The 21504-nt window shown below is 34.9% G+C and overlaps 1 protein-coding gene across 2 annotated transcripts; it reads right to left on the bottom strand.

The window, feature by feature from the left end:
- Window positions 1–2160: 2160 nt before the first annotated feature.
- Window positions 2161–20115, bottom strand: LOC137812025 (mediator of RNA polymerase II transcription subunit 16). 2 transcript variants are annotated; one of them, XM_068613898.2, is made up of 17 exons: window positions 19214–20115; window positions 18726–18794; window positions 17515–17603; window positions 13501–13613; window positions 13066–13167; window positions 12597–12687; window positions 11272–11865; window positions 10111–10729; window positions 9866–9945; window positions 9649–9731; window positions 8320–8556; window positions 6684–6855; window positions 5002–5501; window positions 4699–4875; window positions 3959–4333; window positions 2954–3432; window positions 2161–2500 (listed from the first exon to the last, which is right to left on the bottom strand). In XM_068613898.2, the coding sequence occupies exons 1-16, from the start codon at window positions 19489–19491 to the stop codon at window positions 3286–3288; spliced, it is 3726 nt and encodes a 1241-aa protein (XP_068469999.1). In that variant the 5' UTR covers window positions 19492–20115; the 3' UTR covers window positions 2161–2500; window positions 2954–3285. The 2 variants fall into 2 exon arrangements, with proteins under 2 accessions (XP_068469999.1, XP_090154940.1); XM_090298814.1 differs by having other exon boundaries at window positions 13059–13167; window positions 19214–19484.
- Window positions 20116–21504: the final 1389 nt, after the last annotated feature.

Raw genomic sequence — 21504 nt, 5'->3', positions numbered from 1 at the left:
TGCACATTAAAGTTTGATTGATGTGTAAGAAGGATTATAGAAGCATATGAGATTAGGTGTGAACAAAGTAATAGAGTGGATCTACAAGCAATTTGCATAATGCAATGTGTTGTTCTTGGTGGAATGGTTTCTTCCTTTTCTTCCCAACAATAGGGAATAGGGCAATTGCAGATTCAAAAAGGGTTTAGAGTTTTGTAGGATATTGTTATTTGTTGGGCTAGTTTGCTTTCATTCATTATGAGGAAATTGCTTCACTATCTCTCCCTTAATACATGTTTTAGTATGTTTTTATGTATTTCTATTGACATATTGTGTTACTTTATACATTATTTTATTTATTATTTATTTTTAACTAATAATTATTATACATAAGGAGTTAATTGTAATTTGATAATACGGGTTCTTATGTGTTATCAATTAGAAAAGAAAATAGAGTTACTTTGAACCGACAATCAGAGGTCGACGAACCTACGATGTCACTGTTTGCAACTTGCATAATCCTAAAGTTACAATTTTGGAACTTATCTGGAGAACTTAACCATTTGCATCCTTGAGTTCTAAAACGGGTAGCAAGGAAAAACTCACCTTAGGTATGAACTAGACGACCTTCCTAATCGTTGACGACGACCATGAAGAACAACTTCAGAAAGAGAAAAGAAAGACGATTAGATTTTCAGAAGTGTGAAAGAGTAATGTCTAGTAGGAAGTGAGAGACATTATCAAGAGGAGACATTTGGGAGAACAAATGTGTTTTCCAATATCGAAGATATGAACTAATGTAAAAAGGTTGTTTGTAGACAATAACTACCACAACCAACTACACCACCAAGCACCAACACAATGAATTTCTCCATAAATAATTTTGAAATTTTGAAATTTGTAAAGGTGAAAAAGAAAGGCGTTGATCTCAGGAAAGAAAAACAATTATACTTTAATAACATCCATACTTTTGTATTTCAGAAGGTAGAATCTGAAAAACATAATTTATATTTGAAATTCAGAACAGAAAATAAAAAATATATTTCAAAATATATATTATAGAATACACTTTTTGTATTTCAAAATATATATTATGTAATACAAATTTGTATTTTAAATTATACATTTTAAAATACAAAAGTTGTAATTGATAATGTACATTTTAAAATAAAAAAATGCATTCTCAATTATACCATCAAGAATGTATTTCTAGAATCAGAAATGTATTTCAAAACATACAATTTTAAAATGTATTAACGTTAACGTTAAATTGTAAATTTAAAATATATTTTAGATATGAAAATAAATTTTAAAATGTATAATCTGAAATGTATTTTTAAATGTAAAACATGGAAACTTTTGACTTTTCATCACCCCATGGAGGTGCACCATGAAAATATGGGGGTGCACAATGCAATGACATTTTATAACGGAAAATTTAAAAAACCCAGTAGTTTCTAGATTTGAAATTAAAACAAATGAGCAAAACCCATTTCAGGTGATTATTTGTGAAAAGTGAAGGAACAAATATGTAAAGGATAGTACACTGGAGCAATTAATTGCTAATAAGTATTAAGGCACCAATTGTTAAAAGAATGCCTTAATAAATTGTGAAAATGGTAATAGTTATTACATTTTGCTTGTATATAAACATCAATAAAAGATTCACATCAAGTGAAAGATTAAAATATAAGAACACCACAAGTATATATTAAAAATAGATGGTCAATTAAAATTGAATAAAACATTAATATATATGTTACGAGCAATTATATAAAAAAAGATCACCTTAATTAACCCTCACTAGATTTCATGTAAGTAGAATCCTAAAAAACTAACAGAAATAAAGAATTAGTTGCTATTAAAAAATTGCATTCTTTTAATATTGACCATCCAATACAGTAATCTATATTTGTAATTTTCATTTCTTGCAATAAGAATAACTTTTCTCAGAAAATAAAACATTAAGCCACAGGCCAAACAAAAAATAGTATGGAAATTTTCCCTACAAAAGGTTGGTACTCAATTTTGAAACCACAAAACATGTTCATCGAGTAACATCATGTGAGGTTTCTGTAGGGACAGGTGAATCTCAGACATCCTTAGTTTCTATACAAGTCAAGAGAAATGTAACGTTAAGACTACAAAAATTTCAGACCACAAATAGATGAGTCCAGTACATTGAATTATATATTCTTTTGATGCACAACAATAAAATAATATAACAACGTTCATCAATTTACAGGGATGATTAGAAGATAACTAAGCTAATCTAACTATTACATGGCTGGTGTTTGGCAGATGGACAAACGACTCTACCTGCTCACTAGAGTCCAGGATGTTATCGGGAGCAACATTTACAACATACAACTGAAGAGAGTCCTAGAAATTTATGCAGACTTAATGAGTGACAACTAATATAGCAGCAACTTCTCACTCATTCTTACAGCCAAGGCATCCACATCGGCATGCATGAAACACCAACCAGGACACACTAGTGTTTTTAAAGAGGATTGACAATCTGCATGATCAAATGAGAAGTTTATTAAAGCCTTTTTTATTTGGCAAGGGGCAGGTTGCAAGAAAATTTAGACACTCCTAATCTGCAAAAAAGAATAATAGAACTTGGAAGGAAAAAAAAATAGAAGTGCAAAGAAAATAATTGGAGAAATCAGTGAGGAGAATAGATCACATGACTTTTAGCCCTATGGCAAAAGGTACAAGGAAACTAAAAACATGAGAGGAAATTATTAAAAGTGATCTTTTAGCAAATAATATACATAAAAATTTGGTTAAGTGAATCACAAGGTATCGCATGATCCATGTAGTCAACTTATTATTGCTGTTGTTGAATAATTTCCATTAAGTGAAATTTTTTTCATAAAACAAAAATGTAAAATTCCAAATGCGTTCGTGATGGGATGCATTTCAGTGATTTAAAGAAGTACAAAAGTCTAAATGAGATATTACATACCTGCAAGGAGTTAACTATTAACACTCCATGGACAAATTAACACCTACTGTTTGTAGAGTGACTGGACGATAAATCATCCCGCAAAAAAGAGATCTGAAACTGATTCTTAGAAAAATGGAAAACCAGCCAAGTGATCAGAAGGAAAGAACTCAAGTCCAAGATAGTATGGTCACCAACGCTAACAAATACTGACAACCACCTTGTCAAGCTAAGCAAATCTACGCCTTTCTTCCGGTACAATTCCAGTCAGCATACTATCTGATCCACTTCATAGTTAGCCACAAATATATCCCTTTCCACAACGACAAACTCACATAATAACATAAAGTCATTCATACAACCCGAGCCCATGTTCCACCACACATTGGACAGCCATGTACCCAGCGGCTGATCCACCACACTTCCCGATCATTTGGAGTAAGAGAAGGAGATGCATCTGGTGAAGCAAAAGCAGAGGTCTGCCGCTGACATCTCACACACTGCACCAAATAAGTAAACAAAATCACAAATATAAGATGAAGAAAAAATGATAGATCAGGTAGAAGAATACACACAAGTGTCTTTTACCAATTAAAAACATTAGAAAATAATTTCATTAATTCATTTACAACATTATCCCCATACATCAGTTGGCACACTCACATATTTTCCAACCTATTCTATACAGAGGAACCACATTAAAGACACGTCAAAAAGTTAAGAGACTTCATAGGTTTTAATTACTATGTTATAAATGCAAAACACCCAACAGGTTTGCTGATGAGTAAGTAATGTGTTAGAGATTCTGACTGACCACCTTTAATGAGATTTCCTCTTTTCATCGCATGTTTTCATTCATGAAACTCAAACCTAAGACCTCAAAAAATCTATTGAAGATTGATTGTCACTTTAACAAAGAAAGTCATATCCAAAAAGTATCTTTAAAGTACTTCTATGTTATGTAACATTTACGCGCATATAGAGAGAGAAACCATATAAACAAATGAACAAGATTTCTTTTCCAACCTTGTACCAGACCCCTTCAAGGCCAGTCTTCCATGTTGCAGTAACAACATCTCTTCGTGATCCCATTATACCAAGATAACCTCCCAAGCCCACAGAAATATTCAAGCCAAAAGCTGCATCTCTTTCAGACATCCTGCGCTTCCTAGGCCATAAACGATGAGTTCCATAGTAGACATCACAATGCTCCAATGAGCTGAAATCAAGTGGGTCAGAGTTAACAAGTTTAGGTGCATCATTTGCACAATCTACATCCTCCTGATCAGACCAAGGTCCACCAAACATATTCCGTCTGTGCCACTCTTCTGCTGGAGGGTGGAGTTCTAGTTCACGTAGAAGAAGACCAGCAGCATCTGCACCTCTAGGACGGGGCATATTCTGCAAATTACATTTTTTTTTTGCAAGGAGCATCCACAGAAAGGTTACACACATGCAAAAGAAATAAAAAAAGATCAAGATATCAAAGATTAACTCCAGATAGTCAACATTACCTACATACTATAACAAACTGAGTTTTATCACCAAATCAGTTATAAAATTTCACTGCTTACAGGATTCCTCATGTAAAAAAAAGTAGCCATGCCACATTAAAGCCCAACTTAATTATTAACTTTTATGCGTCAAAGAAATTCATTTAGCAGCATAAAAAGAATGAGGTTATTTCATGAAATATCAAGTATAACTAGTTTATGTTGTCTCAGAGAAATAAAAAATTTAAAAGAAACAGAAAACCAATATGTTACCTGCATATGAGGACCAAGGGATGCTTCCACAACCTCTGGCAGTACAGTATAGTTTCCATCAATATAATGCAGCCGAACCTGAATGTTATTGCTCCCCACTTGAGAGACTGGCAATGGGTGTTGAAGCCCAGCTGTTCTGCGGCAAAGATCCATAAGCATCATAAAAAGTACCTTGACCTGCATAGTACATGCATCAAAAAAGTAAAAATGGAATTTTCAAAACTATGAACATATATTGGGTAAGACACAAATTACACACAAAAAGGAGTCTTCATATAAGTTGCAATGTCTATTAATTTATACCTCTTCAAAGGTATATCCCTGACCAGCATTCCCACTACCCAATCTTGAACGACCAGAAGGTACTTCTTCAGCTCCTTTTGCCCCAGCTCGACCAGTTTGACCATCATCAGACTTCACCACAGCTGAAACTGGTTTTGCAATCTCCTCCACCTTGCCAGGGGCAGGAGTATTAGATTGAGGCTTTTGAGTATTTGCATCAGAAGTTCTATTTGCAAGCCCCATATAGCGAGGAAGTTGTGTTCGTCGAAAGAAAAAGCAGAAGAGCAAAAGTTGGCATAGTCTGTGAAGGAAATGACAATCCCCGATAAGTCTAACTGCTGGTGTTCCAGGAAATGTTCCTGTATTGATGCTAATAGGCATAAATGTTGAAGGGCCACTGATGGGATTTGGAGTTGGATTGGACCCTCCATCAGTTGTGTTGCTAATCTTCGCAATAGCCCCTTGCACCCAGGTTTGCAACTGGGCACTTCCCATAGAGCTGCTGGTCCCATTTTGACCTCCTGAAAATATTTTATTTATTTCAGGTTCATACATAAATTGCAAAACAAACTACAATGATCAAACTAGTGGAAACTTTTTAAAGCATGTCAGGGTAGTATAGTTTATCATATTCTATAACCATTTGAAGAGAAGCACAGAACCTATGGTTCCTGTTAGAATATATGAAAAATATCCAATTATATCCAGACTGTTTCTGCAGAATAATTTAGAGTACCTAGGATTAATTAATAATAGTTTCCATATTTCTAAATATTCATTAATTTATTTCTTTAGTGGATTTCATTTTCGAATATAGAATCTACAATGAGTATAAAAATGAATTAGCGTTTGTCTTCCTTAGATCAAATTAATACACTGGCAAATAGTTTATAAGCTCTCATTTTCCTCCCTCAATGCCAAAAGCCCCATAATTTCAACACTTCTAAACTAGATCCATAATTACGCCAAATTGAACTAACTTAAAATATAAAGTACAGATCTATACATTTGTTTCAGTTAATTGAAAAACAGTTAGAATAGGTTACTCCAAATGCATCATACCATTCTTGGCATGCCAAAATCCCAGAGGTTGAGCAAAAACAACCAAAAGGGTTGGCCTAAAAGTTCTTTTCCCCCTCTCCATTGAAAGAGGTTACTCAACACACATTAGTGTAACAAGATATCTATATAGAGGCACGTTAATTAATAAAACAAACTAAATAAAAAAAAATTATCATAAGAAAGTTTAAATTAATATATTGATCCTTGTATGTTTTGTGAATTTTTAAACAGTCCTCATAGTTTTGTCGGAAATAGGAGTATTCAATGATTAAGAAGTAGCTTAGCTACTGTGTTTGGATAAGGTATACGAAATAGTGATATATTAATTGTTCTACATGGTAGTTATTTAGTATCCTTGAAATCATTATTATATAGATAACCAGCCAGGTGGTATGCTCGCTCAAAAAAAATCAGAAAATAAAATATTTGTTTTTATCTTCAAAGTTTTAGAAAACTATTAGTCCCTATATTTTAAAAACTTTATCAATCAGAGGATGGGCTGAACATTAAGAATAATGAACCTACGGGGGTGCATTCATAGTTTTTAAATTATGAGGACCAATTTTAATATTCATAAATACAAATGGATCTGCAGATCAATTTAAACACCAAAAATTCTTATTTGATAAGTGCACACTGACCCTGACTTGTTGCAGGCGTTGCTGAACTTTGGGTAGGACTAGCAACCATATTTCGGTTGCTCCCAGTGCCTGCAGTCACAGCATGACTTGCCAATGTGCGACAGAAACTTGCATAACGTCTCAACCGGGTAATAAAATGTGAAGCCAAATCTAGAACTGAATCCACATAAGCCTGCAAAGAATTGAAACAAATAAGAAAAAGGGTTTTATTGAAATAAACACAATCAAATTTATAAAAACAAGTGGAAATACAGGCACTATCATGCCTGGATGTCCACATTTTTTTTATGAAAAATAAAACATAGTGAATAAAGTTAGAAAATTTGATATAACTATTATTACAATGAAAAATAATTACTCACATACAAAAAGTAAAATTGTAATAAAATATGTACACAAAAAAATAATGACTCCTCATTATGGGTAATTTCTTGTAGATCATGGAAACTAAAAAGTAGGTTAACGAATACAAGGATAAGAAGGGTAAAAGAGGTAAAAAAAATATGTAAATGAAAAAACAGTTACAAAAACTAATCTCCATCATTAATTGTTATAGATATCACATCGAAATGAAGATGAAATTCAAGCCCCCTTAATTCTTCAAAGAGTGATGCATACGGTTAGTGCTTTCTTCCTTTGAACCATCCATCTCCAACATGAAATGCATTTTCCAGTATTCCAACAGCCAAACACATTTTCCTAGCATCACATAACCTATGTTGAGTCTGCTCCTTCTAGACTCTACGATAATAGTTCATACTCCCAGGTAGGTCGCCCCTTTTTGCTGCTTCTCCTTCAATGATTTCTTTTGATGGTCCAATCATAAAAGTATATTGTGTAGAGGAGAACAGAGAAGAGGAGTATGTCACTGATGAGGAGGATCTTGATATGCAGGGTCATAACAAATGACACATGGCAGCAGGAGAGGGAAAATGGAGATATAAGAATCAGAAGAGATGTGCAAGAATATGGGAGGGGAGGGTGAATGAGGGAGGGTACGCAATGTCTAGGGAATTGTTGGACGGTTGTTACCAAGTTTTCTTTGAATTTTCCCTTCTCATTTATGTATATTTACTACATTTCTGTACTGCAAACAAGGCTAGTTCTTAGAATTTCCCTCTCAATTCTACAGTACATTTCAGTTCCTATCACCATCCTTTTTGTTTGCTGAGATACATCCATTTTTCTGGTGTTCTGGCTCTTTTTGCTTCTGATAATCAATTTCAACCCCTCTTTGGTACAACCATGGCATCATCTCAGTCACAACAGAGCACCTCCTCGATCACTGCCTCAATATCAGTCAGTTCTCATGATTATTGACTAGTTAATTGTGTCACATCTTGATGGTGATTGTATGTCAAGACTATGATGTTTTTTGTTACCAATGATGATAGGCCTAGTAATTTTTGGTATCATTTTTTATTTATAAGCATTCATATTTATGTTAAGCAAAATGTATATCCTGCTAGCATCTTCAAGGTTGGGCATTCAGGACCACTATCAAGAATTGAAAAGTCTAGCAAAGACCAGGCATCGCAAAATGATGTGTGCAAAAACACAAGAGAATCACAACGAAATTATATATTCTGATGAAGCAAATTACGTAAGCAAGTTCCAAGTTGTAACTAAAGCATACCTGAATACTAGGAATTAGTGCAGGTTCAACAGCCATTGTTTCAGGGTCAATGCTGGATAATGTTTCACCTGATGCTTGCCACGGCTCAGGAACTAAAGCTGAAGAATTTATCAATGCGGACTCAATTCCTTTCCCAAGCATATCCAATAACAACCTAGCTTGCATATCCAGAACCATTGCCCTGACCTCTTGGGCGTTTGACCCTTCCAGTAGCCTACACTTTATCCTGTCTAGACTCTGCAATCATTTAGGACCAAGTTCATTTAAACAAAAAAAAAATCAGTAACACAGATATACACATGGCAGTCAAAAAGTACAAGAATAAAGAGAAGTAAAAAGAAGTCAATATTGTTGAAATTATAATAATAATAATAATAACAATTTTCTCATCTTAAATGCACAGTAAATGTTACAGGTGGCATCAACTGTCTTGTTGTGGAGGCCAAGTAGGTCAAGTCAATTGAATTGTGGCACTTGGGTTGTCATGCTCTTAAGTGGAAAGAGTTGTGCCTTGACTGTTGGCTATAACTTTTGGCCTAGTGATAAACACTTGATCCAACAATTGATATCAGAGTCAGGTTACGAGTTAAATCCTAAGTGGGGCAATTATTTAGGGGGAGATTTTGCAGGTAGCACAATTGTCTTGTGGCATAGGTTAGGTGGGTCGAGTCACAATCAAAAGTTTGATTCCTAGTGGGACAATTGCTGAGGGGGAGATTGTTGCATGTGGCATCAATTGTCATGTGGCAGAGTCCAAGTGAACCATGTCACAATTGAATTGTGGCACTTGCGCTATTACACTCTTAAGCAAAAAGAGTTGTGCCCTAATTGTTAGCTATAGCTTTGCCTAGTTGGATCGATTCAACAGTAAAAGGGGTGGTGATGCAAAATTAGGTTGAAAAGGATCCACAACAGAATTTTGGGAAGCTTAAAAATAATTCAGACTAAAAACCACATGAACAATCAAAATTTCAAATTTATGGCAGCAAAGCAACCTCTTTCAACAGCAGCACTTTCTCATTCACAAGTCATCAAGTACAATCTTCACATATAAAGGTTAAGCTTGATGATAAAAGTCTAAGTTTGAACACAAAATACAAAATTGCCACTACCAAACATTTGCTGCTGGGTCCAAAATTCAATTTTATAATGTATCCTAGAAAGATTCCACCCACGGTTAATAAGTAACAATTTCTCTCACTACATTAAACAGGAAAAGAATGAAACCCCTCTGAAGCTAAAAATGAAAAATTCAAAGAGGAATTTAAAGTAAAATATAAAAAACAGTGTCAAAAATGTTAAAAAGGTGATGGCTCAACGGTAACATACAGGACCATACTGTTGCCTGTGCTGAATAGAAGGGAGAGAATGGAAATCCGCATCCAAAACTGCAATAACGCTGTTAAGTGAAACTGAAACCAGGTAAAAAAAAAGGGGTCACTTGCTAACAGAGTACAAATATGAAACAGTAAACTATATCTTTTCTCTGGCACAAACTTAAACAAAAAGAAATAGCAAAAGGCCTTGACAAGAAGAGCTGCCTTACCAATACCATCCTCAGCAGCACTCTGAGTGCAGCCCACAGCATCCCACCAATCAACTCCAACTAAAAGGCTCCACCAAAACCTGTTTTCGTAACATGTTAGCACCAAGCAATCATGTAAAACATGAGAGAAAAAAATCAGAACTTCCACAACCAGACAGTAGACAAATAATTGAAGCAGCTGCAAATTTATAGGTATATTAAGAAACAGTTAATATATCATATCTAGAAGGGATTAAGGAAATCACCTTTCAGCAATTGCACGTTCCCAAGTTGATGAATTGGCTTTTACTTGACTAATGGGAATAGAAGGAGGGAGAACTCGAATTATTCTCAATATTGTACAATTCTTGCTAGAGTCATGCCAAACAGAAGCTGAACAACAGCTTGTTGAAGAAAAAGCAGGAGCAGCAATTGCAGAGCCAACATTAATCTGATAGTTGTCTACAGGAGTAAAACTTGGACCAGAAAAGACATGGACACCACCTCGAAGAAAAGCAATAGCAATTTCACCACCATGGGCAGAGTAAACAACCCGGGCAAGTGTCCTGACATCACTTGGAAGATCAAATGGATCAAAATTGACCCTTTTCGATTTGTCAGAAACAGACTCAGACACCTTTTGCACATCAGAAGTCATTCCAATTGCAGGTGATTGATGGTTCTTGAAATCATTTGTTGGAGTTATGCTCAGGTCCACTTTGGACTGCCAAACAGTTTGCATAGGTGATTGACCACCCAAACTAGAAGTAGGATTTCCAAATATAGGATGGAGAACAACATGCTGTAAAGATGATTCCCAACGTTGCACTCTCCACCCTGTAATTGATGGGCCCTCATCTGGATCATAAGGGGACATGTATTGCCCTGTACAGGTAAAATCAGCTATACATCAATTTTTTAGTTCAATTATCTGATCAGCACATAAAAGCTATAGTGTAAAATCCTGACAAACTTTTAAAACACAGCCAGTATTGTCACACAATAGACGACCAAGAACGGTAAGACATGTACAGGGTGCTTCTATTTTAGCAGATCTAAGCTAAGGTTGCCCAAGGATGAACAGTGAAACATTGGAAGCACTGTTAGAAGAAGAATGGAACTTGATAATGCTTTATGCAGTCCATTATCACTTTATATAACATTTTTTCTATTAAATTGGGGATGCTTATTTTGTTTCACACCAGATTAAGTACATTTTAAATGAGAAAATATGACTTTAGCCACAATAAAAGAATACTTAAATGCGTTTTACTTACAAATCCCACATTCTAAAAGCAGATTTGCACTTGAGAGTTGAAACAAACACCACAATATTATTGGAAACCTTATACCAAAAGTATACAACAGCAATATAAGGGATTGAAACATTATCACTGTATATATTCATATCAGAATCAGCTTCATACCCTCAACTATCACAACAGCTATCACTGAACCAGCACGAGTTGGATCAAAGGCTACTGCTGTAACACCAGAACCCCATGTAGTAGTTGCTGCAGATTGAGCAGCAGCTTCAGGACTCACATATGCTGAAAAATTTGAAACTGGTGAACAATAGAGAGGTACAGCGTCAAGAAGGTTTTGGTCTGTCTGTTTTTTCCCCTGCTTAGCTTCAGATAAAAGATAATCTTGCCAGCTAAATAAATATGCAGCTAAAGGTGCAAAACCAGCCCAGTTGGATGGGCTAAGAGGTGGGACGGCACAAGTGGTACTTGTCTTTGGAGCTATCTGGAAACCATTTCCAGGCCCAGGTGTGACCTCCCAAACTACAATGGTGGACGGATTAACAATTGGTACACCTGCCACATGCATGGCACCACTGTCTGTAATGATAGCATCACCAGCCATAATGCCACTGGGCCCACAGCCCAAAAGTCCTTTACTAGTGCAAAACCACTTTGGTATCATGCCATTCTTACTTGGAGGCCACTGGGACCAGTGAAGTTGAACTGAGCCCGATGAGAACACTGAACAAACACACAGAAAATTGGGCCATCTAGCTGGGGGAAAAAACAATAGGACACATCAGTTGCACAAGCATGGGACTATTTAATAAATATATCTTACGATAATTTAAAACAATATAAAATGAATGCACAACAAATATGGAGAACTTGCTCACAATCATTTTTTCCATGCCAAAACACAGCATATGGAAATTGATCTCTTCTTTGTTCGTGAGAAAGTTCTATCTAGACATCTCTTTGACAAGAATGTCTCTGCATAAGTTCAATGGGCTGATATTTTCACCAAGCTTCACTCGACTACTAGAGTGAATTACTTTAGTCATGATCAGTTAGTTAGGCCAGTACAGCTGTCACTAAGATAACTGTTTCTGTGAGCTCTTATTGTAACAGTTTGTAACAACTTCTCATGACGACAGATTCTCTTCTCTCTCACTCTCTCCATTTCTCAATGTCACATTTCAATTCTACCACTAAGCAAGGAAAACTTATTGGCAAAAAGTCAAACAATATGAAAGTGCTACTTCTAGATATATATTATTACCACTAGCAACTAACTAACAAATTGTTATGGAACAAAACACAAAATCAATCAGAGCCAATGAGCTTGTATCTCAATTGGAAGCAGCCTGAATTTAGTGGCTTGGGCATGATGTCAACAGTTCAACCATCCAACAGAGAAAATATACCCCACTCATGGGCTTAGACTTCCAATGTATCAGAGAGAAGAAAGGTAAATGCAATACAATGTAAATAAAATAAGTGACCTGAAGTTTGAGATTGCTGCGAAAGAAACTTTTCCTCAAATGTCGACTTTGAATTGGCTGGAGCACTTGATTTGGATGATAGCCATCTATACTATTAATTCAAAAGGTAATTGATTCAGATTAAAAATAAAGTAACCAATAATACATTAAACAGACTTAATTCTAACAGTGTGACAATTGAGTTCTTTTTTGCAAAAAAATGGATCCATGTTATAATTTGAAACTATGGTCTATCATACTGACAAATGACAAGAGATATAAATACTGAACTAATTGAGAGGTTCAATAATTGAAAAGCCATGTTTGAAAACAACCAAACCAGAAAGAGACAGAGAGAAAATCCCTATCCCTTAAATAACTACAGAAATTTTAAGCACAAAATTAGACAAATAAAATGTTAACTAGACTTTATCAAAAGAAATGTGCACGGAATTTGAACATAGCAGTTGAAGACTAGCTAACATTATACCGGAGACACCCCTGATAACCACTTTGTTACAACTGCAATATCTTGCCGCCACTCATGCTCACGTTGCCAACAGCTAGTATCATGGACAAGATTAGCTGGTCCCTGAATGAACAAACAATGTGAGGAACAAATATCCAACACAAGCAAATATGTGAAAAATTATAGAAACCATGAATGGGCAGAGATGGGCAAATGATCGATGAAATGTAATAAATTAAAAGATATGCTAAAATAAGATTCAACGTCTCCAAAGTAAGAAAGTAAAAGGGTATCCACAATTGATTATAACTGAAGTACCTTGTAAAATTACCCCACTCCAAATCAAGGGTGGATGCACCCAAACTTTCTTACTTAAGAGGAGTCAAATACTCAAGAATGTGTAATAGGCACATGCATTGAGAAGCCCTAGGACTGATATTGATAAACCTCACTTACTTGAGAAGATTGAGTCCAAATAGTTACCCTCCCGTGGAAATTTGCAATCAGCAATGCACGGGGACAAGAGGTTGGGGACCATTCAATGAACTGGACAGAATCACGAGGAGAATCTGCAGAAGTTATAAACACAAATAATTAAAATTCCAAAAGAATAAAAACAGAAAGGATCACATTAAGGCATAGTGTTAAGTCCTTGTTTAATCTAGTCTAGGATGTGCTTATAAAGGACACAAAAAGATCATCCCTATTGAGGAATCAAGGAAGCCTTCAACTTGAAACTAGATTTGGAGAGAGACTATGAAAAAAAAATGGGTTTTAACCAAGACAGGATGTATGTGTTGCAATTTTAACAAAGACAAGGAAATAGAAAATAGGAGATGCCATACTACAAATTTAGGGTTTAGGGTTTATATTTAATGGAGAAATTAATGGAAATGTCACATAATATACAAAAATAGTGGCTAAGCATATACACATATCTAATCCAATCTTGCATAAACTTGCTAGGGATGCAAAAAAGATTATCCATTGAAAGGATTAGTGACAAAACAGGTACGGAAGATTAGTGACAAAACAGGTACCGAAGATTAGTGGCAAACATCAAGTGGTGCCGCTACTAGAAAAGGAAGTGGAGCAAGGATTGATCTTGCATGGAGTCTATTGATGGGAAAGCAAGAAATGTGAAATGAAAATACTATGAGAAAGTATCAACATTAGGAATTTATGGATTGAAGAATCATCTAGCAAGGACTTCAAAGAATGTTGGAGCATGTGTACCAGTTCCTAGAGATGTTCAAAAATTAATGTGTTGTAGCAAAATTTGATTAAAATATCAATATCTAGAGAAGGTTGGGATAGTAGTATGGGTGATTCAGAAAATACTAGAAAAAAGACTTAGTCAAGAAGAGACTACTAGGGAGTCATCAAGTATTTTCAAGAAAAGGAACACTCAAACTACTATCAATGCCATTATCAAGAAAAGTGAGAGGAAGGATGCATGTCAAGAAATTGCTTTATTTTTCTACAACAATGTTTTTCCATTTAAGGTAGCAAAGAGTGAAGAGTTCACGAGGATGCTTGAGTTGGTTTCCAAACATGGTGCCAGATTTAAGCCACCATCATACCATGAAATTAGGGTGAAATATTTGAAGGAACAAGTTGAAAAGACCAATTTAATCTTGGAAGAACAAAATTTTTGGAAAAAAAAAAATGGGTGCACAATAATGACAGATGAATGGACTGATAGGAGAAGGACCATACTAAATTTTCAGGTAAATAGTTCAAAGGAGACTGTCTATTTGAAGTTTGTTGACGCTTCTAACATATGGAAGAAATATACTAAAGAACTAATCAATGACCAATGATAAAAAAATCACAACCTACATCTATTTAAGAATTGGTCTTATTTCCTTGTTGCACAAATATACTAAAGGGATAGATTTGATAAAACCAGCCAATACTCGTTTTGATACTTCTTATTTGACTTTGGGATGCTTGAATGAAAATAAATGATCACTTATTAGGATGTTCGCATCCAAGGAGTGGCAATCTAGTCAATTTGTAAAGACTATAGATGGAGGGTTTGTGGAAAATTTGATATTGGATAACGGATTTTCGAAAAATATCTTGAATTGCATGAGGGGTTCTCTTCCCCTAATTAAGGTGTTGTGCATGGTGGACATGGGATTTATTTATGAAGATACAAAGTCGTTTCAATAGAGTTATTAAAAGATAATAATAATAACTAATTACCTTTCACTTATATTTGATTTTCTAATTTTCTTTTTTAGAAATATAGACTTTGTTTGGAGAATAAATTATTTATTTTTATCTTAGCTACACTCCCCTTTTGGGAAATAATTGCATGGGCCATTGCATGTTGCAGGCTATTACCTTAATCCCATGTTGCATTATGACACTGAGTTCAAAACTGATTATGAGTTAAAACGTGGAATGTATGATTGTTTGGATAGGTTGGTGGGAGACATTGATGAGATCAGTAAGGTTGATGCTCAAACTGAGGGCTTCAAGAGCACGTCTGAATTTTTTGGTAGTCCAATAGCTCAATATGCACTCAAAAGCAAAACTCCATCACAATGGTGAGAATCATATGGTGATGAGCATCCAAAATTACAAAGATTTGCAATTCGAGTATTGAGTTTGACTTGTAGTTCATCCAGTTGTAAGCGTAATTGGAGTGTTTTGAGAGAGTAAGAATTTAAATTTATGAAATTAATTTTGTAATTATTTTTTAGAGGCTAATATGATGTGTTAATTATTTTTATAACTATTTAGGTCCATGCCAAGAAAATAACTAGTTTATAGCACAAGACCATGAATGATGTAGTGTTTGTGATTTCTAATTCAAGATTGATGAAGAAGAAGGATGTTAGGAAAACAAAAGACTATAACCTTTAATTATCTTGTTTTTTATGATGAATGGACTATGGAGGAGAATGAAACAAACTCAAGTTTAGATGCTTCAGATAAAGACATCTTAGTTGAAGTTGGAGAAGATGAATATGCTAGTAGAGGTGGTGGTGTTGCACCTATGGATGATTTGGAGGTTCCTCCAATTGCTAATAATGAAGGTCATGGCAGAGATGACACTAATGAAAATGAAGATCATGTGGAGGAGGACGATGATCATCCTACTATTAATATGAAGGATTTCCTTGGATAGTTCGTTTGTATTAAACATTATGAATCTATTAGTTGTTTTATGCATGAATATTTTATGAATTATGAACCTATTTTTAGTTGTGTTATGTATTGAATCTTACTACTTAAAGACTTATTATTATGCACGAGTTATTTTTATCATCTATAATATTATAATGGATGATCATGTTTATGAATATAATTTTTCATATACTAATAACTCTAACGAGTTGAGTTACGATTTTTCATCCCCTTTTCAATCCTACGAGTTACGAGTTATGTTTTATGTACGACTTTCACAACATTGGTCAAAACAAAGTGAAGCAAATCATTTTGTGTTCTATTGTCATCCTTCTCCTAGGCCATGTGTCTACCTAGTTGTTTATGTTGATGACAAGATGATTACAAGGAATGATGCTAATAAAATTTCACGATTGAAAAGGCAATTATTCAACCACTTCCAAACCAAAGATCTTGTTTGCCTAAAATACTTTCTTAGTATAGAGGTGGCTCAATCAAAGTAAGGAAAGGAAAGCACAAATTTGGGTTCCTTTCTCATTAGGCTCTTAATACAATGTTGAAAGAATTAGTAACAAAACAAATCACAAAGGATGATACCAATTTGGTACCATGCTGGCAAGAGAGAAACCGAGAAGGAATATAACAAATTTCATGTGGTGGGTGCACATGTGTATTCTTATTTATAATGAAAAGTTACAATAATAAGGAACAAAATCAATATCTAATCATGGGAAATAATTCATAAGTTATTTCCCTGTCAAATTATCATATCTCCCTATTTAATATAACTAAATCATATTTCTAACACAATCAAATCTCTAACATTATCCCTAACTGTATTCTTTTTACATAGTTTTAATTGAGGAATCAAGTGATGAAGTTCACTCTAAACATTAGCCTTGGAGATGCACTTTGAAATCAAAGGGGTTTAGCTTGAGTAGGAGGATAAGAGGATAAAAAAGTACATGCATTGCCATCTTAGCAAGAAACAAGAGGAAAATGGAAGTACAAATGGGAATAGACGCCATAACATTGTTTTCTCACTGGCCTATTTCACTTATTAAAGTGCTACAGTGACTAAAATTTAAGAGAGATAAATGTGAAGATCTTAACTCAAACTGTATAACCCAAAATCAAAATAGTGTCAAATGAAAGTGTTGGATAGCCTTGTATAGCATAAGCTATATGCTAGGAATGCAGAAGAACTTCAAAAAAAAAAATCACCAGTCTAAAACTTCACAGTTGCTCAGGCCGTTTTGGCATTAAATACATCATATGGCAAACCTGAAGGATTCAAGGTTACCAAATGAAGCAATGACATCAAAATACCTGCTATGACATTGAACACTGCACATTCAGTCGGCCTCTCTGGGATCACAATATGTATAGGGATCCAAAACGGTGGATTAGCGGTTGAACTATGGAAAAAAAAAAACACTAATAAGCATTACAAATTTGCCATAAAACCAAACACACAAGTGCCACCAAACCAATGAAATGAGCAATAGATACATCAATGAGCCGGCAAGAGAACGTCTCTTCTAGTTTGTAAAAATAAAGCTATGTTGAGCTTAGGAAAAATACAGAGGAACCTTTAATAAATTATATGGGCTTCAAACAAAATTAAGCTAAGCTAAACTAGAACTTGAATGAGCCTATTGCATTTCAGGTACATTCAAAATTCAGGTCATTTAAACAAAATGGTCTGTTCAGAACTTTTTTCTTCTACTACTGTTTTAAGCTTTCATTAAAAGCTATGAAAACTATTTTTTTCATTTTTCTTCACTAAAGCAATTTTAGAAATGTAGTATTTTTATTGCATTTGGAGTCTTCATTAAAGGTTAGTTGGGAACTTTCCAGTCATTCATTGCCAAATTTGTCAGCCAACAAATAAGGAAACCAGCTAAGCGGAGAAAGATATCATATAAGCCAACTAAAGAAACATGTTCAAAGACACTGTTAAATATGTTAAAAGATAAATTCACAATATCTGCTCAGTACATCATTTAGGTATATCCTCAATCAACACAGAAACAAGTAGATAAGTTTGACACAGTCTATCAGCTAAACTAATGTGTTTTTTACAACTTATTCAGACTTATTTTAAGATAGAAATACTTGTGTTAAGTGTTTTGGAGAACTTTTGATATGATTATACATTGTTTTCAGCTTATTTCAATAAGCTCCATCATAACTTATAAGAAAAAGTTTACACCTTTAATGAAACAGTTTAACCATATTTCCTCTTTGATTATTAAGACAACTTATACCTAAGTGTTTTTATGATAACTACTTATTCAATAAGTACTTAAACTAAGCTATTTACCCAAACAGCTAAGTCTGGTTGACTTTAACAATGAAGTATCATGCACTGAATCTACAAAACAAGTTTCACAACCATATCATTCTATTGATTCTTCTGCAGTTCTGCTCGTGTTCCTGTCATCTATATGAACAGAAAGTCCTGTCCTTAATTAAACATATAGAACACACTCAATGATTTGGAAACATGTCCCAATGAGGAAAAAAAATCAAGAAACCTTGGAATTCTGGCACATGTTTCTGCTGCACAAGCTATAGCATTAAGTTTTCCACACCAGGAAACAGCACTGCACAAAAACAAGCAAGAGAAAGAAAAAATGAGCACAAGGATTTTGTGATATAATACGCCCATGGCCCATCCATCAGCACAAGGATGAAAAAACCTTTAGAAGAGGTGACTACAAGCTACGTCAGCAACTGGTGCATTTTTTTTCTCCCAACTCCCTATCAATGTACTACGTTTGAAAAAACTTCTCCACGATCACTTTTAGGAGTAAAATGAAAGTAGAACAAATTAAATTTCCCCGAAACTAAAATCAACTTACGCACTTAACTTAATTCTCTTTAAGTTGATTGTGGGATAAGTTCAGTTAACATTTCCTCCTTATGTTCGTTTCTCACAAGTGCTTAAAGATCACTATCGCAAAAAAAAAGTCAACAGAAACATTAATTTGAACTAGAACCAGTTGAATTTCGAATTACTGACCTAAAATTGCGACACAGTTCAGGAACGCTCATCTTATGCAGCAAATTGGACCTGGATTGCTTAAGCCTGATTGAGAAAACAGTGGCGGGGTTGACCAAATCTTCCTCCATGGGGACCGGCTTTTCCTCTGGTCCGACCTCTTGCTCTTCAGTGGAGGTGGCAGCGACGACGGTGGCGGAATCGGTTTTGTCAGGAGGCTTGGGCGTATCTTGGGGTTGGGGCAGAGACTGAGCAACGGGCTCGGCCTCTGGGTCCTTTGTCCCACCAATTTGATTCATTTGGAAAAGCCCTAATTTTTATATGAGAGAGAGAGAAATGAGGGTTGGGTTAGTGGTGGAAAGTCGCAATTGAAGGCGACAGATAGCACTGTTGGAAATGTAGAGAGAGAAATGTGGAGAGTGGGGTTAGTGGGAAAAGGGGGAGAAACAGAGGGAGAGGGTTTGGGGTTTTGATTTGTTTAATAAAGGAGGGATTGTGATAGGATGAGTGATCTGGGGTTAGGGTTTTTGTGCTGGGCATGTGGTGGACAAACCAAACCCGGTGATTCTCCAGAGTAACAAAGAAAGCAAGTAAGAAAGAAACAAATAAATTGATTTTCTTTTCTTTTTTTCTTCACAGTTAAGAAAGATGGTTGCAACTTTTTGCTTTTTTACCTTATCGGATCTTGGTTGGTGCTGTCTCAGATAAACAACGATTGAATGAGATGGTTTATGATGGGGTGTGTCTGGCGGCATAAAAATTCCAGAAATCAGAACGATTTCGTTAGGAACTGAAGCTTTCTTGTTACTCGAGGATCATAGATCTGAATTTTCTTTTCCTTTTTATATCAGTGAGTTTACTTATATTTGCACTGGTAGCGTTTACAGTGAAATTGAAATTGAAAATTTAATTTATTTGGAAGTGTTTTAGAATTTGATTTTTTTTTTATTATAGATGAATTTCTGCACACAATGTGAATACAAGATGTATAAAATTATCAATACATGTTTTTTTTTAACCTAAACTGTTATAAATTTGTACTGTTCACTATTATAACCAATGTGGGACCGAAATTAAATGAGCAAAGTGACATGTTTCACATGTGGTATCCCATTCTTTATTACTCTAAGAACACTTGGCACACCATCAATTAAAGAATCATAAGTTGTTGAATTTTCTCCTCATTTCATTTCCACAATAAAATCAAACACTCTTGATTTATTCACCTCCCAACCCCACATGGTAATTGCATTGCAATGACAGAAAAATTACTTCAAGGTTTTTCATGGACGATAAGTAAAAAAAGCTTATCGGTTCCATCAATGTGGTAATATAAACATTCTTCAAGAAAAATATAAGCCTAAAATGGATGAGTTCCAAACTTATATGTAAAATACTAAGCAATTTGTTATGTTTGATTTAATATGTATCTATATTAGTTGAGGGATCCAGATAGTATTTGTGATTAAATGTAAACTTGTTGACTTGTCAGTGATCTTCATGTTTCTTTAAAGCTCTTCCTTTCAATATTGATGGTCGGTCGATCAGGGTACTTGCGATTGCACTTCGACACTCAAGTCAGTGTTCTGATTTAAGTGTATTCTAGCAGAATGTAAAATGTACCTTACTTCTTCTCACAAGGCTTTATTTATAGTACTTGGTTTATGGGTCTTGACCCTCATGGGCCGAATATCAGTTGCTTAACTGATGTGCATAGCGGTTCCTTAATATATGAGTAGTATCTTTCAATTTAATTAGTTTTATCTGTTACGTCAGAGATATTTTTCGTATATTTCGGAGTGTGGATTGACTCATTCAACGTCATCGCAACTGTTGTTTCTTATCATGTTTATGTCCTTTAAACCTGGGCAGTCGGTTATAGGGATCGAGATTGGTCCATCTGGTACCGACCGCTACACTTATCCCTAGGCTCGAATAAATTAATTTCTGAAGAGTCGGATATGATCGTTTGCAAATCTCGAGGTGAGGTTTGGTGATAAGGTGCATTAAATGTTTGACAGATATGTGACTTTTGTTTTTTAAGAAAAAAACGTCGCTTGGATGGGCACTATTCAATCAGATGTCCTTAACAGTTGAGATGTGGTGTCGTTTCATATATCGAGCAACGCTAACCATTGGATAGGGGAAAATCTAATGGTTCCAAACGAAGACGTGATAATCTTTCTCCTCCTTAGTTTTCTATAAATAGGGTGACATTTGAAGGAAGTAAGGTTTACGCTTTCCCTACTTTTCAAGAGTTTATTAAGAGCTCTGAGTGTCGATTCTTCCAACTTTCTTTCATTCTTACGTCA

The sequence above is a fragment of the Phaseolus vulgaris genome, chromosome 2 (assembly GCF_051622355.1).
Source record: "Phaseolus vulgaris cultivar YP4 chromosome 2, ASM5162235v1, whole genome shotgun sequence".
NCBI classification, from domain to species: domain Eukaryota; kingdom Viridiplantae; phylum Streptophyta; class Magnoliopsida; order Fabales; family Fabaceae; genus Phaseolus; species Phaseolus vulgaris.
The sequence above is the reverse complement of the archived record's forward strand: the minus strand, read 5'-3'. Positions and strand labels throughout refer to the sequence as shown.

Excerpts from the sequence above, each read along its gene's own strand:
- LOC137812025 (XM_068613898.2), bottom strand. The coding sequence starts at position 19,491 with ATGAATCAAATTGGTGGGACAAAGGACCCAGAGGCCGAGCCCGTTGCT. Across the intron at positions 9,732-9,865 it reads TGCTGCTGAGGATGGTATTG|TTTCACTTAACAGCGTTATT; the intron begins GTAAGGCAGCTC and ends ACCTGGTTTCAG. Across the intron at positions 5,502-6,683 it reads AACGCCTGCAACAAGTCAGG|GAGGTCAAAATGGGACCAGC; the intron begins GTCAGTGTGCAC and ends AAATATTTTCAG.